The sequence below is a fragment of the Xiphias gladius genome, chromosome 3, assembly GCF_016859285.1.
Source record: "Xiphias gladius isolate SHS-SW01 ecotype Sanya breed wild chromosome 3, ASM1685928v1, whole genome shotgun sequence".
In the NCBI taxonomy this organism is placed as follows: Eukaryota; Metazoa; Chordata; class Actinopteri; order Istiophoriformes; family Xiphiidae; genus Xiphias; species Xiphias gladius.
In genome coordinates this window covers 7,998,017-8,018,338 of record NC_053402.1, presented here as the reverse complement: position 1 = coordinate 8,018,338, position 20,322 = coordinate 7,998,017, and the positions used below count along the sequence as shown (strand labels likewise).

Here is a 20,322-nt window from a genome sequence, read left to right as displayed (position 1 = left end):
AACTAATTTTTAAGTAGCTATTAGTAGTTTTTACAAATTAAAGTAGCAAGCAGCCAATACAATTCAGAATATCTATGTTAGTTACGTGTAACGCTTTCCTACAAAATTGTCAATGTTAAAAAATTATAATACATAAATGGTAAAGTACAGCTCAAATACAGAAAAAGGAAGAAAAGGACTGGGACCAAGAGGATGTCAATCATACTGGGGGCGGGGCTTCCTCAGCAGGGTACCAGTCACAGTAGCTTCCGCTCGGAGGCTGAGCGCAAAGCTAACAACAACAACATAGCGGTGCATCTTGCATCGCCTTGTGTCAGTAGAACTGAAGTTTAAATTCGTCACACCAAAAACATGTCTTGGTGTTATATTTCAACAAACCTGTAAGAAAGCGACAGTTTCTTCATTCAGTCTGTGCTCCAAGATGACGCTGGCAGTTGACTGCTGAAATAGAGGACACGTCGGATATAGTTAGCTACAGTCTTTTTCAAACAAGGCCTGAAACCGTAACGAAAAGCGAAAGCCAGGTAACTTTTTCGAGACAATAACTCCACTGATCTAACAGTAACACTAAATAAGTGCTTTATCACTCAGAAGAGCACGTGTCCTCAAAATGAGAGGTTCGTACGGAGACAGAGACAGAGACCGTGGCCGCGACAGAGGGTAAGCAGCGAGGTCAACACAGTCAATTAGCATGTGGGCTAATGCTAGCGCAAACTGTTAGTTGTCAGTATAGAATGTTTTGATGCGTTTGTTCCGATTAACAGTGAGAACTGTAGTAGTATAACCCAGGAAAGTGTCATAATGCTAGCTGTACAATGGGTGTCTCATTATCGTCATCATTCGCAGCAGCCCTCGTTTCGGGTCCAGCAGAAGTGGCCCACCAACAGGTAAAAAGTTCGGGAATCCCGGGGACCGTTTACGAAAGAAGAGGTGGGACCTCGATGAGCTTCCAAAATTTGAGAAGAACTTCTATAGTGAACACCCTGAAGTCCAGCGAATGAGCCAGGTATTCCTTTAGTATCACAGTCTGATCTTCTGATGCAGCTACATAATGCACACCTTTGTTGTGGTCGTGAAAAGGGAGACTAGCTTAATTTTCAACTCTGTACTACCGCTCCCATGTTTAGTCTGTGAAGGTTTGTTAGTTTCACACACTTGTTTGTTGTCTTGTGCCTTCAGTATGATTTTGAGGAGTATCGCAGGAAGAAAGAAATCACTGTTCGAGGTTCAGGCTGCCCAAAGCCTGTCACCAACTTCCATCAGGCACAGTTTCCCCGTAAGCACATATATACATGGATATCTACACATGTAAAACTGTGCAACAGTTAAACACACTTCCACAACAATGGTTACATTAAATCTGCTTGTTGCTAACAGAAATAACCAGAGGATCTGTTTTCCTGCTTCTCCACATAGAATATGTAATGGATGTGCTGATGCAGCAGAACTTCAAGGAGCCCACAGCCATTCAGGCACAAGGTTTCCCCCTGGCCCTCAGCGGGAGAGACATGGTGGGCATTGCACAGACTGGCTCTGGGAAGACCTTATCGGTGAGATACATATCTTCCTCTACTCCTATACTTGCAAAGATAAATATATAATGTACTGGAAAATTGCACAGCAACAAAATCCACTGACCTCTCCCCTTTTTCTTTCTTCAGTATCTCCTTCCAGCAATCGTGCATATCAACCATCAGCCCTACTTGGAGCGTGGAGATGGACCCATTGTACGTGAAGAGAAACCAAATACACTAAGTACTCTGTTTTGGGATATCAAGAATTTACAAGAATGATATTAAAACTCATCTTAACACAACATTTAAGTGTCTAACACTATAAACAGTGGATTGTTATGGCATTATATGTGTGCTTTGTAGTGCTTGGTTCTGGCGCCCACAAGAGAATTGGCGCAGCAGGTCCAGCAGGTGGCATATGACTATGGAAAGTCATCCCGCATCAAAAGCACTTGTGTGTACGGGGGTGCTCCCAAGGGACCCCAAATCCGGGACCTGGAGAGAGGTGAGGAGTGTTTACTGTTTGGATTAACATTAACGCTGTTTTGTGCTGTGTTACATAACTGATTATTCAGTTTATCTCTCCTAGGTGTTGAGATCTGCATTGCCACGCCGGGTCGTTTGATTGACTTCCTTGAGGCTGGAAAGACCAACCTGCGACGCTGCACATACCTAGTTCTAGACGAAGCTGACCGCATGCTGGACATGGGCTTTGAACCACAGATTCGCAAAATTGTGGACCAGATTAGGGTAAAACTAATAAGGGGATTTAGAAAATAATTTTTTATAGAATATTAATGTTTGTCTTTTAGCAGCAGAGACATTCCTGCTTTGACAGCTTATGCGTTATGTTTCAGGTATGTTTTTATTATATGAAGCAGTAATTTCAGTCTTCTGTTATTACTTGTTGTTTATTTGATGTGCTCTTTGCCCAGCCTGACAGACAGACCCTGATGTGGAGTGCCACTTGGCCCAAAGAGGTTCGTCAGCTGGCAGAGGACTTCCTGAAGGACTATGTCCAAATCAATGTTGGAGCGCTGGAACTCAGTGCCAACCACAACATCCTTCAGATAGTTGATGTCTGTATGGAGAGTGAGAAGGACCACAAGTAAGAGGCTGGTCCCATAGCAGATCTTTCTTTTACTGCTTTGGTTAATTAGTTTGTTTGGTTTGTGTTGTTTAGGGTCCACTTCCTAAGTAATATTTCTTTCTTAATTCCTCTTCCTCTTGTCGTGTTCACTGTATGCCTTTCCTGCCCCTCTTTATCCTTGATTTAATGATTGTAGCCTCTATTTTTGAAGTGATAGGTGAGGCGGACATCTACATGTATACAGTCCTGCTCCAAATGATTGGCACACCTGAATTTTAAGTACAGAATTTAGAATTTCTTCAGAAATATGGGTAAAACCAATTTTGCATAACCAAAATATAATAATAAAATAAAAATAATAAAATTTCCAAGGTTACTGAACAAGAGACAATTAAAAAATCAATAACTACATAATAGTGAAATACACAAATTGTACCCCGGACACAATTATTGGCGCCCTTCACTAATATTTGATTGCAGAACCTTTGGCAACAGTGGCAGCCTCTAAACCTTTCTTGTAGCCATCTAGAAGCTTCTTGCACCTGGCTGCTGGTAGTTTCTGCCACTGTTCCACTGCTGTGTGTTCAAGCTCTTTTAACTCTGCAGGAGTCCTTTTTGCAATGGCAGATTTCAACGCTCACCAAAGGTTTTCAATGGGATTTAGACCAGGACTCATTGCTGGCCTCTTTAAAACAGTCCACCTTTTCCTTTTCAACTGTTCTTTTGTGCCGCTGGTTGTGTGCTTTGGGTCGTCATCTTGCTGAAAGACCCAAGACCTTCGCCTCAAACCTGGGGTTTTCTGACACTGGGTGACACATTTCTCTCTCAATATGTCATGGTGATCTTCTGATTTCATCATTCCTTTGATACATTCAAAGCCTTCAGTACCAGAAACCGCAAAGCAGCCCCACAGCATGATAGAACCTCCACCATGTTTGACTGTAGGTAGAGTGTTCTTTTCCTTATGTGCTTCATTTCGTCGCCTATAAACAAACTTATGCACTGCATTCCCAAAGAGCTCTACTTTGGTTTCTTCTGTCCATAGAACAATATCCCGGAAAGACTGTGCCTTATCTATGAAAGTTTTTGTAAACAGTAGTCCTGCCTCTTTGTGTATTTCTTTCAATGGTGGTGTCCTCCTTGGCCTTTACCCATGAACCCCTACTGTGTTTAGTGTGCGGCATATGGTACAGGCTGAAACCACCACTCCGAATTGCTCAGTCTTAAGCTATTTAGATGTCTTGAGTGTTTTTCCCCAATACGCATCATCCTTTTCAGACTTGTCTCATTGAGTTTCTTCTTGGTGCCATGTCCTGGAAGTGTCTTAACAGTTTTATGACCAAAAAATTTTTTTATGGCTGCTGGGGAAGCCCCGCCCCCCAGTTTTTTGTTTCCAGAAATTGGAAACAATCAGCCCCTTTTCATGCAGCAAAACATCATTCATTGGTTAATTCAGGTCATGTGAACACTGAAAATTAAGCACAAGGGAGTTATTTGTTTTTCATATTGTTTTAGGAACCAATTTAAATTCATCAAAGGTTGCCAATAATTGTGTAAAGCGTACATTTTATGTATTTTTTATTTCACTATATGAAAACATTTTTTTGCTGTTGATCAGTAACTTTGGACATTTTATTAAATATTTTGATTATACAAAATGGGTTAATTTGCATTTATTTCTGAAGACATTCTAAATTATATACCAAATATTCAAGGGTACCAATCATTTCAACCAGGACTGTAACATGTAATTATTGTGTATCTGCTATTTACTTTGTTTTCTTTCCTCAGGTTGATCCAGCTGATGGAGGAGATTATGGCTGAGAAAGAGAACAAGACCATCATCTTTGTGGAGACCAAGAAACGATGTGACGACCTCACACGCAGAATGAGACGTGATGGGTGGGTACATCCAGCTGGTTCAAATACACTCCTGAACATGCTCCAGAAAGCCTTTTTACACAAAATTAACTCATCTCAGCACCGTTGATTTAATATGGTTCTGTAAAGTTTAGTCTGTGCATTTTTTTATCATGCATGATCTCATGCATGACTTTGTTCACCACGTCCTGTAGCAGACACAGAGCTCTGTGTGAGGGGGCAGATGGAGCACATCGTTGCAGGGATCAAGAAAGCATGGTTAAAAATTTAAAAGCCGCACTGACATCGACTATTTATAACAATATGGTCATATCTGACAAGTTGCATTTTTTTTTTTTTTTTTTTTTTAATTATTATTATTATCCCCTAGGTGGCCAGCCATGTGTATTCATGGTGACAAGAGCCAGCCAGAAAGAGACTGGGTGTTGTCAGGTAAAACAAACACACTGACATTCGAACTACAGTGACTTACGATGGTGTTCCCTTTTCTTTGATGTTCCTTTCCTCATGATCATTCTTTGTCTCGTGTAGAGTTCCGTAGCGGCAAAGCTCCCATCCTCATTGCTACTGACGTTGCTTCCCGTGGTTTAGGTATGTCCTGTGTGCTCAAGTGCAAAGCAAATAATTTCCTCAGTATGACCAGACACTGATATGGTACACATACAAGATAATTGACCATTTAATATGTAGAATAATATGAAAAATGATCAGTATAATAATCAGGCTTTTTACTGCATGTTTATTTACAGTAGATATATGATCAGAAGTCAACTACAGACACATACAGATTTGCTTTTCTATCAAAGAATATATGATGCTTCTCAGATAAAGGGTGTATCTAAGAAGCATATCATATTTGAAACAGGATTTCATGTGAAGATTTAGGCCACTTTGAATGACACCTGAGAAACACTGAACATGGGAATAATGTTGAATAAAGTATGAAGATGTAAGGGGTGAGGCTAGTGAAGTAACCCCTTACAGGATGGCGATCAACCTTTAACCTAATTCTATGTTCATTTGTTTTCTTTTCATTTTGTTTTTGTTTGTTTTTTTGTTTCCAAGTCTCTCTTCCGGCAACTAGAAGCACACAGGCCCTCGGGAGCCTGCAGCCGGACCTAGGCATGACAAATCGAAAGCTGACTTGGGGAGAGAGACGGCCTGATTAATCAATCCCAGACACAGCCATCTCTGCTGAAAACCTAGAACAGTGCCCACAAACAAAACTCTCCCCCCTTCCAGGACACTGGCTCCCTGGGCGACGGGGGGGGGGGCAAGCGCGGGATGCTGCTGGGCTTCCAAATTTGATCCTAGGGTTGGGGGCGGCTGTCAGGTGAGAGGGCAAAGAGGGGGGTGTGGAGGAGGGTGGGCTCCCCTTGGCCATGCCATCATCACAGTGACGCACCATACCATTTCCTGAATTGATTAACTCAGATTCAACCAGTGACTTTTGACAAGTTTTCAATATCTGCATTTATTCTGATGGGATATGGATTTAGAAAACTTTACTGCGCAGTCCTTGAGGAGATACATTTCGATTCCCAATACTAAACTTTGGATAACAAAATCTTCACTAAAATTAGTCCTGCAGATATTACACTTAAACAGATGATACTTAAGTTTAATGAAGCTGAGATACAGTGGTGTGTTACCAGAAGACAGAGAAACAGACAACTGCAAGGAAGTGAGGGTGGAAAGCACCCAAAGCCGGGCATGGACGGCTATGCTGGAGGCTCCCCTCTGAACTGCCCCCTGATGCCAGCCCCTGACACCCCCCACCACTGGCTGTGCCGGCCGGCCTCTCCCTCTGCGGACGTCATGTCTGGTCCTGGCTGGCAGGAGTCCTGGCCTGGAGGAGCCACCTCTCTATAATCAGTTTCCCTCTCTTTCACTCTTGTTCCTTTCTTTCCTTTCTTTCACTCTCTCAATTTCTCTGCCTCTCACACATCATCTCTTTTACCTGCTGTCATTTTCTGTCTTGGTCATTACTTATCTGCCTCTTTTGCTCATTTCTTAAATGTTTCCTTCTTTCTCTCATTCATCTCTTTTCTCTACCTCTTTCCACCACCTCTCCCCTTCAACTTCCTATATTGTGCTCTCCTATTATCTTCTTATTGTTTTCTTTAGACCATTTCTGATCCCCCTGTCTTTTTTGTCCCTTTGCCCCCTATCCTCAAACTCACTGTGTGTCCTCCTTTCAATTTTTCTTTGTATACATCATACCAGACCACCAGTTATGCTCGTAAATAACTCATCAGCTCTTCATGACATGCTAAAGCCCCTGTAAGGACTAGGAGAAACTGTCAGGACTCAAATTCCCTAGCAGAGCCCAATCTTAAATCCCTCTTATGGAAAACTTCCACACGTCTTCTGCTTAGTGTCTGTTTCTTGTTACTGAACTTGAAAAGCTGGGCTCTATGATATCACTGCCTTTGGAAGTGACCTGGGAGGCATTTGGAACAAGCCACAACAATCAATAACCATAAAAGTCCATGAGAGAGTCTGCCATTCCACCACCCCACATCTTGACTATTAATGACTTGCCACATTCAACCACTAATGTAAGAAATGGCAAAGTAAGTCTCTAAAAAGGACTTAAGATCTTTGAAGTTTAAATTAAATAATCCAGAAAGGGCCTCTCCACCCATCACCTTGTACTATAAACAGCATAACCCAGCAGTACTGTCTCCAGGTCATTAAAAGGCTGGGGGACACGAAGAGGCACAAATAAGACTAGGGTAGGACTGCATCCCAGCAAAGTCCAGCTGGAGCTCTGGCCCAGACAGTGTCCAGCTTTGGGAGTGTTGTGGAGGAGTGGAGAGGTGGGAGAAGGGACTGCTTTTGTCCCGTGCGCTCTCCTCTTACCCCTGCAGACCTCTCAGGACTGGTGATGGGTAGGGGGACAGAGGGCTAACTTTGTAAGTCATCACTAAATCTCTGATACAGGGTAAGTACTGTACCACCCCCCCTCCATTTTTTCCTCTGCCAGCCTTCATCATTATGCTTCCAAAACAAGACTTGTTTTTCTGTAATCAGCAGTGTTTTCTGAGCCCTTTGTCAACTGTAATGAGAAACAGACCTCTTAATTTGTTTTGAACAGATTTCTTTCCTAAAAGAAATTAACTTTTTTCAGTTGATTCTTATACTTAAACCATTAATTGGCAAATGTTTAGACTGCTGAATCTGTCTTACTCAAGAATCATTGTTGAGGTTCATGTTTAGGGTCACTTGCTTCTCAAAAATTAGTCTGTCCCTTTTTAAATTTCACTTAATATTGTCTAAATTCTTCAGCAAACCACTGTAACTTTTTCATCACTTAATTCCGTTGATTTGTAGCTTTGGCTGCACGTAACCTATTTGCATGTGTGCAAGTATTTAGCTATTATACTAGATTATTGAGCCTTGTTTTGTAATTGGCATGGTAAGTAAATGAATTTTCTAATCACATATTTTACAATAGTTGCTCACTTCACAGGTAAATGATGGTGTCTTGCAGGTATTGTCTGTTTGAATGTTCCCAGTTTCAAAAGCACAAAAATTAAAATTCACAAATGGAGTAAATCGATTGATTCAGTTCTCAACCAATGTTAGTTTTTTCTTACTTCTGTTTTTATTTTTTCCATCCCTGTAACTGATCCCATTACACCACCCCTTCTCAACCCTACTACTGCCTCAAATGTCAAGATGTGGAGGATGTCAAGTTTGTCATCAATTATGACTATCCCAATTCATCGGAGGACTACATCCATCGCATCGGCCGTACGGCCCGCAGCACCAACAAAGGCACTGCCTACACCTTCTTCACCCCAGGTAACCTCCGCCAGGCCCGCGAGCTGATCCGGGTGCTGGAGGAGGCCCGACAGGCCATCAATCCCAAACTGCTGCAGCTGGTTGACAATGGTCGTGGAGGAGGTGGAGGAGGTGAGGGAGGCGTCCTGCTGGATTAGATTACTAAAGACTTTATATGGAATCAGTTTTGACTTTGCAAGAGGATAATCTATGTTCTAATGTCTCTAATATGACATGTTGTGAAAGATGGGATAAAATAGCTCAACACAAAATGCCCTCGACTTTGTTTCAAAGGAACTAGAGCTTTTATTCCTTTTCTGTTTGTCCACCTTCTCTCTTGTCATTTCCAGGTGGCCGTCCCCGTTTCCGTGGCAGCTCCAATTCTAACAATCCCAACCTGATGTACCAGGACGAGTGTGATCGGCGAATGCGTTCTGTGGGTGGGGGCGGGAGCTCCAAGGACAGCCGCGGCAGCAGCAACTACAGTCGTGATAGCCGAGATAGCCGCGGCGGAAGCAGCCGGGATGGGGACCGCTCCTCCTCCTCTTCCTCCTCATACAGAGATCGCAGTAGCAGGGATGGAGGACGCAGCTATGGCTCTGGCTCCAACTCGTATGACCAGTACCAGAATAACAGCAGCAGCAGCGGCCAGTACAGCAGCTCCAGAGGCGCCTCTGGTTCAGGGGGCAGTGGAGTGGGGCAGGTCCCACCTCCATCGTCGGTCCCCCAGCCTCTGATGGCCCAGCAGTTCAACCCTCCCCAGCCCATGATGGGCCTGATGGGGCACTCAGCATTCCAGTTTGGTCCTCCACCACCGCCTCCTCCCTCAGGGAGAAAGTAAAGTAATCTGTGCACCACAGTCACACACGACACAAAACACACTACACCCATTCACACAGACAGTTTCAAAATCAGTCAGAAATGTCTTGATTGCAAGGATTTAGTCCTGGGCATTTGTCCACCGTAACATCACCATTCCAGTTAAGAACTTGTTTGGGTTGCAACGAATCAGTGCACTGTGCTTTGAAATTCCTTCTTCAGCATCAACATGGTTTTGTAACATTTAGACTGGTTCCCAGATTGTTTATTAAATTGTCAACCCTTTTTGGTTTTTGACTTTTTCTTTAAAGTCAAGTTAGTTAGCATTAGTTGTTTAGTTTGACAGAAGCTGGTCTGTCACATATCTAAGTTTGTCACAGTTGTCTTGGGAAAAAAATCTTTTATACAAACATGTTTTCTTTTTTTTGTAATGTTATCCTCTTTATGTGAGCTGCTACAGAGCATTTATAGAGTATTTGATTTTTCCTTTAGGTTTATTGAAGGTAGGTGCTGAAGTTAATTCTTGTATATAAGCTTGTTTCTGTTCTAGTTTCAGTATCTTTATTTTTGGATTTTAAAATTTGTAAACCACAAGATCAGTTTGAATTACCGAAGAAAACATGGGGATCCTGATGTATCTTGAGCAAAGGGGTTAAAATTTTTTTTTTTTTTTTTTAAACATAAGGGGATTTTTTTTCCTTCTTTTGAACAGTTTCTTTAAACTTTATTGTGATGATTTCCTGACATATATTAATTTAGGCCTAATAGAGGCAACTCTGCAGGGGCTTTGTGTAGCCATGGCACCAGCTTAAGTCACATGCATGTAAATGAGTTTTCTTTCACATTTTGTAAGTGTCTGTACTAACAAAATCCTGAGACCTGCCATAGGTTACTGTATTCAGTTAATCACCAGTGTGGTCAAGTCTTTGCTGCAGTGAAAATAGTAAGTCCCTTTTTACAGTTTGTTTTTCATGTTTAATAAAGCTCTTCAATGTATCAGTGTGTGTTCTTTAAATCCTTGACACTGAAATTGTGGCGATGGATAGTAGCTGTACGTGTTGTATTGTGGAGTTTTCATGTGGCAAGAGTGGAAACTGTTGCCTACAACACAAATAAAATGCGTTCAGGTCACCAAGAAAAAAAAAAAACAACTTTATTAACCATTTGGAATATTTTACCAGTGTTATGCTCTTGCACATTGCACAAGTCAAATGTACACAACAGAACTGCCATCATTGGTATTTACAAAGCAGTCATATTGGAGATTAGTGCATGTGGAATTTGATTGAGAGCCTGTGGGGAGGAGGAAGTGTTCAGGGTGGCTGACATGCATTGCAGACTGTAAAAAGAAGTTGGACATGTTCTAGACAGACACTGTGCTCAAGAGCGCACATTTGTGCAGCTCAGTTTGCATATGCTCAAGTTTTTGATATTCAGTTTTACCCAATAAATGCTAAAATATTTACTTAAATCACAAGCAAAAGGTAAAGATTTGTCAAAATTTAACTTATCCTACTGAAAAGGCTTTGAAAATATTAAGAATTTAAGGTTATTATGTAACTGATATGTATCTCACACAAACTGCAGAGCTAATATGACTGACATGTAACAGATGAGAAAAAAAAAATCCATCCAAATGCACTAAAATTTAAATAAATTTAGAACTGCAAAATAGGCACATATGGCAGATAATACACAACTCTGATGTTACAGTAATTTGTTCTTTACACAAGATGAGTAAAAGATGGAAACAGTACTGTCAAAAAGATCTTTGTGCAAATCAAAAAGTGGACTCAGTCACTGCAAAAGAAATACGTGATGTTAATCATCACAAAGTAAACAGACACCACAAAAAGTTGATTACGTATAGCTTTGTTTTGAAAGCTAAGATGAGCTGTGCCTATATAAATCTTATGTTCTTTCCTTCCTGGTGTGCTGGATTGTGCAAGCAATGTGTCCCATGTTGGCAGAGCATGCATAGGTGAAGGTAAATGTAACTGATAATGGATTTAACCTGACTTTGTGCCCTAGCTGATTTAAGGGGGAAGAGAGAGAAGAAGAAGAAGGAAAAAAAAAAAAAAAAAAATCAAGCACACCAAATGAGCAAATATCCACACATTTGTGGTATTTTCTTCCTTCTCTTTGTTAAAAAGATGACAAGACTGCAACAACTTTGGGGAAGCAGTTGCAGGTTTGTTTTAAAGCAGCCACATAAAGCAGACTAGATCTAGACATACATGACTCATTTAGAGCGAAGCATACACACATTACACTGACTGAGCATGAACGTAATCCAAGGAAAACAATCAATACCAATCAAAGAAAGTACAATGATCACAAAGGAAAACGGGCTTATGCAGAGTGTTGAATTGGAGTTCATTTAGAAGGAGGCTGAGTCTGAAAAGCAGAGAGTCTGTCTGGTTGTGGTTCTTTTTAAACGCTATAGGTTCCCCCACATCTCCGGAGTAGGAAACTGTTCTAGACTGCCACCCTCACTGTGCTCCTGCTCTCCCATGGTGAAGGTTAATCTGTATTCAAGCTGCACTTTCTCCTAAAGTGCACACACACACACACACACACACACACACACACACACACACACACACACACACACACACACACACACACACACACACACACAGGACAGGAGAGGTGGACAGGTAGATGGTTAAACTTCTAGAGACCCTTGGCTGGATGGGCAACCTCTGTACTAATCTCGCTGTCATAAATTAGAATAATTTGAGAGATGCAACAGGGATAACTTATGAAAACTGCTATGAAAGTTCTTATATAGCTGTGAAAGTAAACATTTAAACGGACACTTGACAAAACCAAAATAAGACTTTGTGGACTGTCCTGTTTGAGCAATTTAAGTCTGGAGTGTGATTTTCATAAATTTTAGACATAAATGGCAGCTTCAAGGTGTCTTTTAAAGGAGACCCCCTGTGTCTAGATAGTTAAAAGTATTGGCCTACCTTGTTTGGGTTTGCCAGCAGCAGGATCTGTGTGACAGCAGCAGGAGGAAGGATGGGGTTGAAAGCTGGGAGCTCCGTTCCTGATGGGGGCTGCAGCTTCACTGCCATAGACTACAATTAAATGAAAACAAAAAACATTCTTTCTGAGACAGTACATCAGTTGCGGTGGTTTAATAATTTATTTACAAGATGAACCTTGCCTATATCTAAAGTTCTTAACAAAATCAGCTGGCGACATAAGTGATCTAATATACTGTATCCAATGGGAGACAAAGGCCTTCAGCTTTCTCACTGCTGACCTTTGGAGCTGTAGTCTCGAAGTTTATGTTGGTGACAGGGACAGGGGCAGAGGACAGCATGGAAATGATCACCACCAGCACATCAGGACGAGATGGAGGCGAGTCGCGAGCAAAGTGAAAGAGAACGCGTAGACTGTGTCCATCAAACACAGTCACAGGTAAGAGACTGCCTGTAAAAAGAAAGATGGAGAGGGAGAGGAGAAGAGCATTTGATAAATCTGTACAAATGCACTCCAGGTGGGCAGAAGCATAAAAATATCAAATGATCTTAGTTTACTTACTGGGCTTAATGGATTCTAGCGGTACAAAAACATCAGTCAGAGTGATTTGAGCAGAAGGAGTCTCTTTGTGAGTTGGGGACATATCCAGCAATGTAGCTCCAAGGCTGGGCTGAGAGTTAAGAGGTGCAGGATGTTCAGAGGCAAAGGCTGGGATGGGATTTGGGGCAATGTTGGCCCCCGACTTGCTCTGGAGATCTCTCAGAGTTGGTTTAGACTGTTGCTTGTCCCTAAAAGCAGAAAAATTCAGAACTCATCTCTTTGTGCTTGTTCCGTTTTCACAGGATGCTCAATTTTACCTTTACAGTGCAAAGTGAAAAGAGCTGAAGCCAAATTTCAATATGTATAAGTAATAATGCTTAAGGAGATACTGTAAATATTTTGAGTAGTTCAGCTTAAAAGGTATGGCAGTGGTATTTCAAAACCACTCTTTTACCAACTTCAGACTTTGTTTTTTCATTGCCTCCCTCCCTTATTTGGAAAATGGCATTAAGAGGCTCTTTAGCAGCTTTTAAAAGGGGGGGGGAACTGAATGTGAGAATTATCTTTCTTGTCCTAGCCACCATACCTCCATTACTCTAAATGGACTAACTGTCATACTATTAAACAGAGCAAACCAAGCAGACAAGCATATTAAATAAAAACTTTAAATACCATTTAACCTGCAGGCCCTCTGGAGGCAGGGACTGCTGGAGGAGTGTCTTCCCCAGCAGGTCTAGTTCGTCCAGGGCTGTGTTCCCTGGGGTAGAGCCAGATGAAAAGGGCTGAGAGTGGGAGGGTGGGACTGGACTCAGGAGGAGACTGGGTGCTGCGGGGATGTCTGCATCTATGCTGTCAGAGGACTGGAAGTACAACGTGAGTGCATGAGAAAAATAGTGGTAAAGATGTCTCGATTATACTGGAGCCGTGGTACACGCAATTATGCTCATTAACATGAATTTAGAAAAGGAGTTATGTGTTTTTGACAAATGATGTTAATGTAACTCATACAAACTGTCACTGGCCCATCACAGTTACAGCGTTAATTGAATTTTCCTTCTGCTAACCTGAAAGGAGTCCCAGGCTGTGGAGTCCTCAGGCTGTGAGGGAGGGTTGGAGTTATGTGTTCCTTCACTTAAACCTGTGGGATGCACAATGAGTGGCAAGCACAATTTAGGAATACAATATCACACTTTCAGAGCATTTCCAGAAATGTTTTTCTTCAATTTAAACCTGGAGTTTTTGTAATATTCCACGGTAGGTAATTTTAAGGAAAATTAAGTTAGTTAAATTAAACAGCATTTGAACTAACAGGCCAAAAAAAAAAAAAAAAAAAGATGTGTGCAGTCTGACATGCTGTTACCAAGTGACATTAGCTCATCGTCAAGGAGACTTATCCCCATCTCCTGTGAGGGGGCATTGAGGCTGTCTGTCGGAGTGGGAAATTCTGGGAAGGATGGAGGCGACTGGGGTGATGTGTCCAATCCTGACAGATCAAGCAGTGCTGTCCCTCCTGTGAGAAATGGATTCAAGCCAGTTCACTTCAACACTGAAATGCTTAAAATAAAGAACTACCAAATCAATAAACATTTTTGCATTAAACCTTTTTGTAGACTGCTTATTCTTAAACCAATACATTAAGCATTTTCCATGTTTTTGTGTGCTCAGTGCTTCACCCACCTGTTTGTTTCTGTGTGTTTAATGTGTTGTTGCCGTTTACTATCTCCCCCTTCACCTGCTGTTTGTAGAGGTTGATGACGTGAGTCAGACTGTCGTTGGCCTGCAAGATCTCCGCTGGCAAAAACATGAGAAAATGCTCCCTATTGTTTTTATAGTGTTGATATCCAGTCAGAATGAATGTCTGTTAGAAAGACCATTCATAAACTGGTGGATCAGAATGCAAAAATACAAAAAATTTGTGGAAACCGGTGTGGCTTATTTAGAAAGGGATACTCCAGAAAGACAGTGAATCTTAGCAGCTCTGTGGACTTCAGGGAAGAAATAAATGCAAACATTCTCCAATAAGACGACTATAATTATGAAGTCTGGTAGATTATCTGCATTTATGTCCATGAATTTTTCAATATTTTACAGTGTACTGCAAATGGCTCCAGAAATGTGAAACAATTTCCTCACAAAGATAAAGAAAATTAAAGAATAGCAGTACTGGATATGAAAGATTTCTGCAGGGCAAAGATGTTACTTGTATGTAAATAACAGTATGCTGTGAGGCAGCAATGATTTAACACTGATTGGCAACAGCTTTCCATTATTAGATACTATGTCACCTATATTTATATTTTGGGCATGCCTCTGTTGCTCTTAACAGGCATAACCTCAAAAGAACACAGAGGCCTGAATAATGTTGATTATTGTCTTTTTCTCTGCCTGATGAAGACTAAAAAGATTTCTGCAGCCAATAAACAAGGAAAGGTCATCCATTGTCTCCCCATTTGTATGATATATGACAGATGAATGAAAGTAATGCTCACCCAGAGCCTCGTCATTGTCCTCAGTATCACTTGCCAGTCGGAAAAGCGTAGGTCTCATTTTCTCACAACGCTGGTACAGGTCCTTACCACACAGCACATACACCAAGTTAAATGCTTGCAATCAAGTTGCTGATTTACAGCTCAGGCTACAGTTGTGTATACATGACTTAAATTTCTGAATCTCCTTCTGATTAAAAGTGTCTGTCTTTCAGATCACCTGTATGAGTTCAGCGTTGCTCTGATTACTAGCAGTGTTGTCATAGTCTTGCAGAAGCTGAGTCAGCAAAGTAACACTCTCGTTGACCTCCTGAATGGCGTTCACCCGCTTCGAAACCTTCTCTGCGCGCCTCTGATCCTAAACCAGTGAGAGACAAATTCACGAATGGCATACATAGCAGGATGTGACCACAAACACCTGTACATTTGAAATCATCATAAATGAACCAAACTGCAAAAATACAAGACAGAAAGACAAAAACATAGCCAAAGGCATGAATGCAGAAGTACAGCGAGAGGCCATTAGAAAAGCCCAAGGATAAAAGCAAAGAGCAGTTCCTATTAACCCTTAAATCAGGACAAATTTACTCTGAAATTCTGCCTAATCACTGCCAGCGACACACAAGACCCGACAAGGCAGCCGACCCATTTCCTCATTCAATTAATGTTCCTGCCATGATTGCAGCACTCTGAAAATTTACTCCTTTTCATAAAAATCACATACACAACAGTATATCTACGGCACTAAAAAGTGGTGGTGTAGTGCAATTTATAAAAAAGGAGTAGGAAAGAGGTTTACCTCTTGGACCATTTCCTTAATGAGTTTGTTGGCAGCTTTCAAGTCCTCAGGGTGTGAGCTATTCAACAGGCGAGACAGCATCTAACAAAGCAGACAGTAATAGTTCACATGGTGAAATATAAATGGACAGACTTTATAAATCCCGAAGGAGAGACGACCACAATCATAACCAAAAGACAAAATGCATAGTGGGAAAAAACTGGCTCAGGTAACATTTTTTCTCATGCTGCAAAGGATATTTTCATATAAATATTACAGTTACATGAATATATGCTTTGCAACATTTTTTAAATACTTACTTTTGACTTCTCCTCATCCTCAAAAATGGCATTCTTGGGTCTGGGTGGAGGAAGGTTCAGTAGTTTGTCAGGTGGTAGCTCTGGGTCTTGTTTAATAATACCTGTGTTTGTAAACACAGTATGAACAAGACAAAGAATTAAAGGATTGTCAGCATTGCCTTATCACTGTAGTTATTGCTATGGCTTTATTACTATGTAAAGAATATTATCTAAGTTAATCTCAAAAATGAACCTGGGTTGCACCGTTAGGGACTTATAACAACTTTAGAAGTTACAACTGCTATTCATCTGAAGGCAGATAGCCTCTCACCTTGTTTTTTCAGCATCTGATAGGCATCTGAGATCTTGGCCTCATCAGGTAACCCCAAAGTCCAGCTATAGATCAACTCCAAAACCTTCTTTTTTACTGGCTCTGGTGATCGTGAGCCCAGGTACTGAGGGGGGGATTAAGGACAACAACAGTGATTTACAAATAAACACACAGCCATTTACAAAAACACTATCAGAAAATATACAAAAACAAAGACAAACAATCTGAAAGTCTTACCTTTGGAGAAACTACCTTGATGAGTTCATTAAGAAAACGGAACTTGCCCACTTCACTATGAAACCTTTTCCCACAATTTTTCATACACGTCTCCAGAACCTTGTGATGAAACACAATGCAAAAATATATATCAAAATAAAAGTCTGAAAAAAGCAACTCTTATCTAACAGGTATGCCACTTCGGACTATTCAATACATGTATAGACAACCAGTCTATGTGAATTTAGGTTTAGAGGACTGTTTCTCTGCTACAATACTATATATACCTAAGAATACTATCAGAAACACTGACTCATTTGAAATTCTAACGTACTCTCCTACATACTGCTGATATAAGGTTTGATGAATATGGATTTTGCGGAGCGCATAGAAAATTTTTCGATAAAATCTGCCAAAAAAGTTATAATCTTGTAGCAGTAAAACATTTTTATTTTTTTTTATTTTTTTTATTTAACTATTTTCATTCCAAAACTTATATTAAATATAACTCTGTACAATCTTATTCTTAGAGTAGAAAAAAATCATGGGAAGCTAAAACTTTGCACTAAACACCATGAACATTATTCCTGATGCAGCTAATTCTGGTTCAGATCTGAACTCACCAGCAGGGCCTGCATGGCCTCCCACTCCTGTGGAGACTGGATCTTGTGGGCCAGGAGCCTGGTGGCCAGCTGAGGTCTGTAACACAAGTCGCAAATAATACTTAATGTCCAGCAGTGGACAGAAAGTGTGTTGCAGGTAGTGCTGAGCAAGACGTTTATTATTATTTTATTTTATTTATTTATTTATTTTTTTTAAATCACTTATCATATTTTGAGATTTAAATTTTTTTTTTCAGTGTTTTCATGTTAAGTAAACACTGACAACAATTAAGTTAGTTTAACCCTGGAGTGATTTCTAAAATAATGGACAATAACTGCTGAAAAATGTCAGGATTGTTTCACTTCCCAAACAGACAACTTGAATTGTAATTTTTCCACACCTCAAAAGGAAATTGTGGCTTTTGTGGTGGCTTTTTTTTTTTCTTCTCAGGCCTTGTGTTCAGAGATATACAGGATTTGCATTAAGCACTACATGTCTTAAGTTATAACATGCAGGTAGTGCACTGAATACAATTATTTTAAATTCAGCAGAAGAAACAGCCCAAATCAGAGGCCTTAAACTTGAATCAGCAACAACCCGACCATAATTAAGGAATGAAGCACAAACTATTTCCTGGCCCTGGGGCCTCCTCTTACCCCTCTAAATCACTGTTGAGCTGGTCACAGAAGGCATGGATGCTGCTCCAGTCTGTGTCTCTGTTGAGTGGGTTTGTGGCTCTGTCTGAAATGTTAGCGCATGGGATGTCAGACAACAGAAATGATAGATGTTACTTCAAAACTTACTGCATTATATCAATATAGTTATGCTGATATTAGAAAACCTGTGTCTAGATTTTGGTAACAGTAATGCTGCAATATTAAATAACATATTTTCCAAGTGTTAAAATTGCATTCACAGTAAACGTATTTATCTTTCGATATTGATTTATCTTCATCCACTGAGTGAAATGTGAATCTCTCTACCTATTCAGTTACCGTTTCTAAACTCAGGATCCAATTTTATTAGGTACACCTATCAAAAACTAATTTAGTCTTTTGAAATCTGCGAAGGTAGAAAAAAATAATAGAAACACCTCTGAGTACAATATGGAACAATTCAACAAAACCACAAACTACAGCCTCCAAAATGACCATAAAGTAAAGAGGAGCTTCATGAAAGTAGGATTTATTGTACAAGTGTTATATAATATTTTCTACTTGTCAGATTTTCTGTTTAGTAATTTTAGATGGGTGTAACTAACACATTAGCAACTGAGTGCATGTAGTAATTCACTGTTTTAGACTAAAAATGAATGATAGCTTCAATATTCATTCCCCAAGTATGTTTCTATTATAGATAGGAATGCGGAGTCAAAGATGTCTAGGTTTTTTTACATGCAAAACTTGAACTAAACAGGGAAGAAAGTCAACAAAGGCATACAGGCTTCCTGAGTGACTCCATGATTCAAAATTCATTACGTCCGTGCCACATAACCCCAGCATGTCACCGTGCAGAGAAATACACAGGGCAGGTGCCAACTGAGTGTAACGTTAGCTAGCCTGCTTTCGGTAGTCGCACTGTGTCACCGTCTCGTCTCAAACTTTCTTACGAGGCCATGGCTTTGCGAAATTACAATTTACGCTCTGGGACTAAAAATTAGGCCCCCGTGATCTGGTCGTCCACTGCTTGTTTAAGCTATCAAGCCGCGAAGCTAAAGCCGCGCCTGACTGTTGTGTGTTGACAGCTGCCAGGTACAGCAGCTCCGGAGCTATGTTAGCATCCTGGATGTGACGGCAGGGTCCGAGTCCCCTCTGCTGGGACACGCGCTGATTTGATGAGCTGTCATTTCATTAAAAACAAATCACTGGTGATAATTTGGTAATGTCCGGGTCTCCAGACAACATTGGCTCGGTAAAATAAGTTTAAAATACTCACTGATACGAGACTCCAAACTCTCTGCATCGGGCGGCGCAGCCATCACTGCGAGATTTATTTGGTGCGTTGGTCTCGCGAGGGACTCACGGGCACGCACAGGCAGAACTCGAGTGGCTAGAAGGCACATTTACAAATTAAAAGCATAATGGTTTCTAAATATATTTGTATGATACCACAATTCTGCCTCGGTTATATATCTGAAGCATTCTTAAATGTATACGTTAATTAAAGTTAACAACACTCGCTGGTTTAAAAAATGATAACGATAACAAAGATTACATCTTTTAAATGAACTGCTTCACTACAGCTGCCATAATGTTTGTCCCTAATTATTTTGTGAGTTTCATAGGCAAAATCCACATCGACAGTGTCAGTGAAAACATAATCAAATACTGCATTTTAGCCAAAAATGAGATTATAAAATGTAAATTTGGATTGGAATAACTATTCTAGCAGATTAATTACTGGCATAGAGCGTCTAGTGCGAAGACAGAACCATAACTCAAGAAGAAAGTCCTTCAAAATTAAAGTAGGTCATTTGGTTGGTGTGGCCACCAACAAAAATAAATAAATTACAGGCAAAGTATTCTTACATTAGTTTTAACCCCAAGCATGTCAAGTTTTTATTTTACCTGACACGAAATGTCGAAGCTGCTATGGTTTGCCAATGAATGTTTTATTCAACTTGCTTGACCGGAAGTGCTTTTTAAAATGGCTTATTTTATTGATGACGAACAAAATCTTCCTGAAATGACTAATGGATGTGTTATCCAAACAGTACAAAATAGTGTTGTCAAAAAAACGAATATACTAACAACAAATAAATATATATATATATATATATGTTAACAAATAAATAAATAAATACTTTTTTCTTTTTTTTAACATCAGGTGATCTGTTCATTGATCAAAAATGGACTGCAAGGAAGGACTGAAATGAGCAAATGTCCTCTTTCAATGAAGCTGTAATGCATCTGAGATTAGATTATATGTTTATCTGTCACGCAGTAGAGAGAGAAAGTCTGCCAAGTCTGCTTGTAACCAGAA

The 20,322-nt window shown here is 40.4% G+C and overlaps 2 protein-coding genes across 4 annotated transcripts; one reads left to right on the top strand and one right to left on the bottom strand.

The window, feature by feature from the left end:
* The first annotated feature begins 217 nt into the window (after positions 1 to 217).
* Positions 218 to 9,378, top strand: LOC120784395 (probable ATP-dependent RNA helicase DDX17). 2 transcript variants are annotated; one of them, XM_040118191.1, is made up of 13 exons: positions 218 to 660; positions 850 to 1,006; positions 1,180 to 1,276; positions 1,417 to 1,550; positions 1,662 to 1,727; positions 1,878 to 2,019; positions 2,104 to 2,264; positions 2,450 to 2,622; positions 4,396 to 4,506; positions 4,856 to 4,917; positions 5,017 to 5,076; positions 8,170 to 8,406; positions 8,625 to 9,378. In XM_040118191.1, the coding sequence occupies exons 1-13, from the start codon at positions 611 to 613 to the stop codon at positions 9,113 to 9,115; spliced, it is 1,941 nt and encodes a 646-aa protein (XP_039974125.1). In that variant the 5' UTR covers positions 218 to 610; the 3' UTR covers positions 9,116 to 9,378. The 2 variants fall into 2 exon arrangements, with proteins under 2 accessions (XP_039974125.1, XP_039974116.1); XM_040118182.1 differs by having other exon boundaries at positions 847 to 1,006.
* Positions 9,379 to 10,216: 838 nt separating this feature from the next.
* Positions 10,217 to 19,966, bottom strand: LOC120784384 (ADP-ribosylation factor-binding protein GGA1-like). Of its 2 annotated transcripts, none has more exons than XM_040118162.1 (18): positions 19,908 to 19,966; positions 19,276 to 19,389; positions 17,997 to 18,081; positions 17,361 to 17,436; positions 16,759 to 16,857; positions 16,522 to 16,645; positions 16,212 to 16,312; positions 15,913 to 15,993; positions 15,334 to 15,471; positions 15,117 to 15,198; positions 14,305 to 14,418; positions 13,988 to 14,137; positions 13,692 to 13,765; positions 13,300 to 13,487; positions 12,649 to 12,875; positions 12,368 to 12,537; positions 12,069 to 12,179; positions 10,217 to 11,644 (listed from the first exon to the last, which is right to left on the bottom strand). In XM_040118162.1, the coding sequence occupies exons 2-18, from the start codon at positions 19,316 to 19,318 to the stop codon at positions 11,534 to 11,536; spliced, it is 1,974 nt and encodes a 657-aa protein (XP_039974096.1). In that variant the 5' UTR covers positions 19,319 to 19,389; positions 19,908 to 19,966; the 3' UTR covers positions 10,217 to 11,533. The 2 variants fall into 2 exon arrangements, with proteins under 2 accessions (XP_039974096.1, XP_039974104.1); XM_040118170.1 differs by having other exon boundaries at positions 19,869 to 19,937.
* Between the last annotated feature and the right edge of the window lie 356 nt (positions 19,967 to 20,322).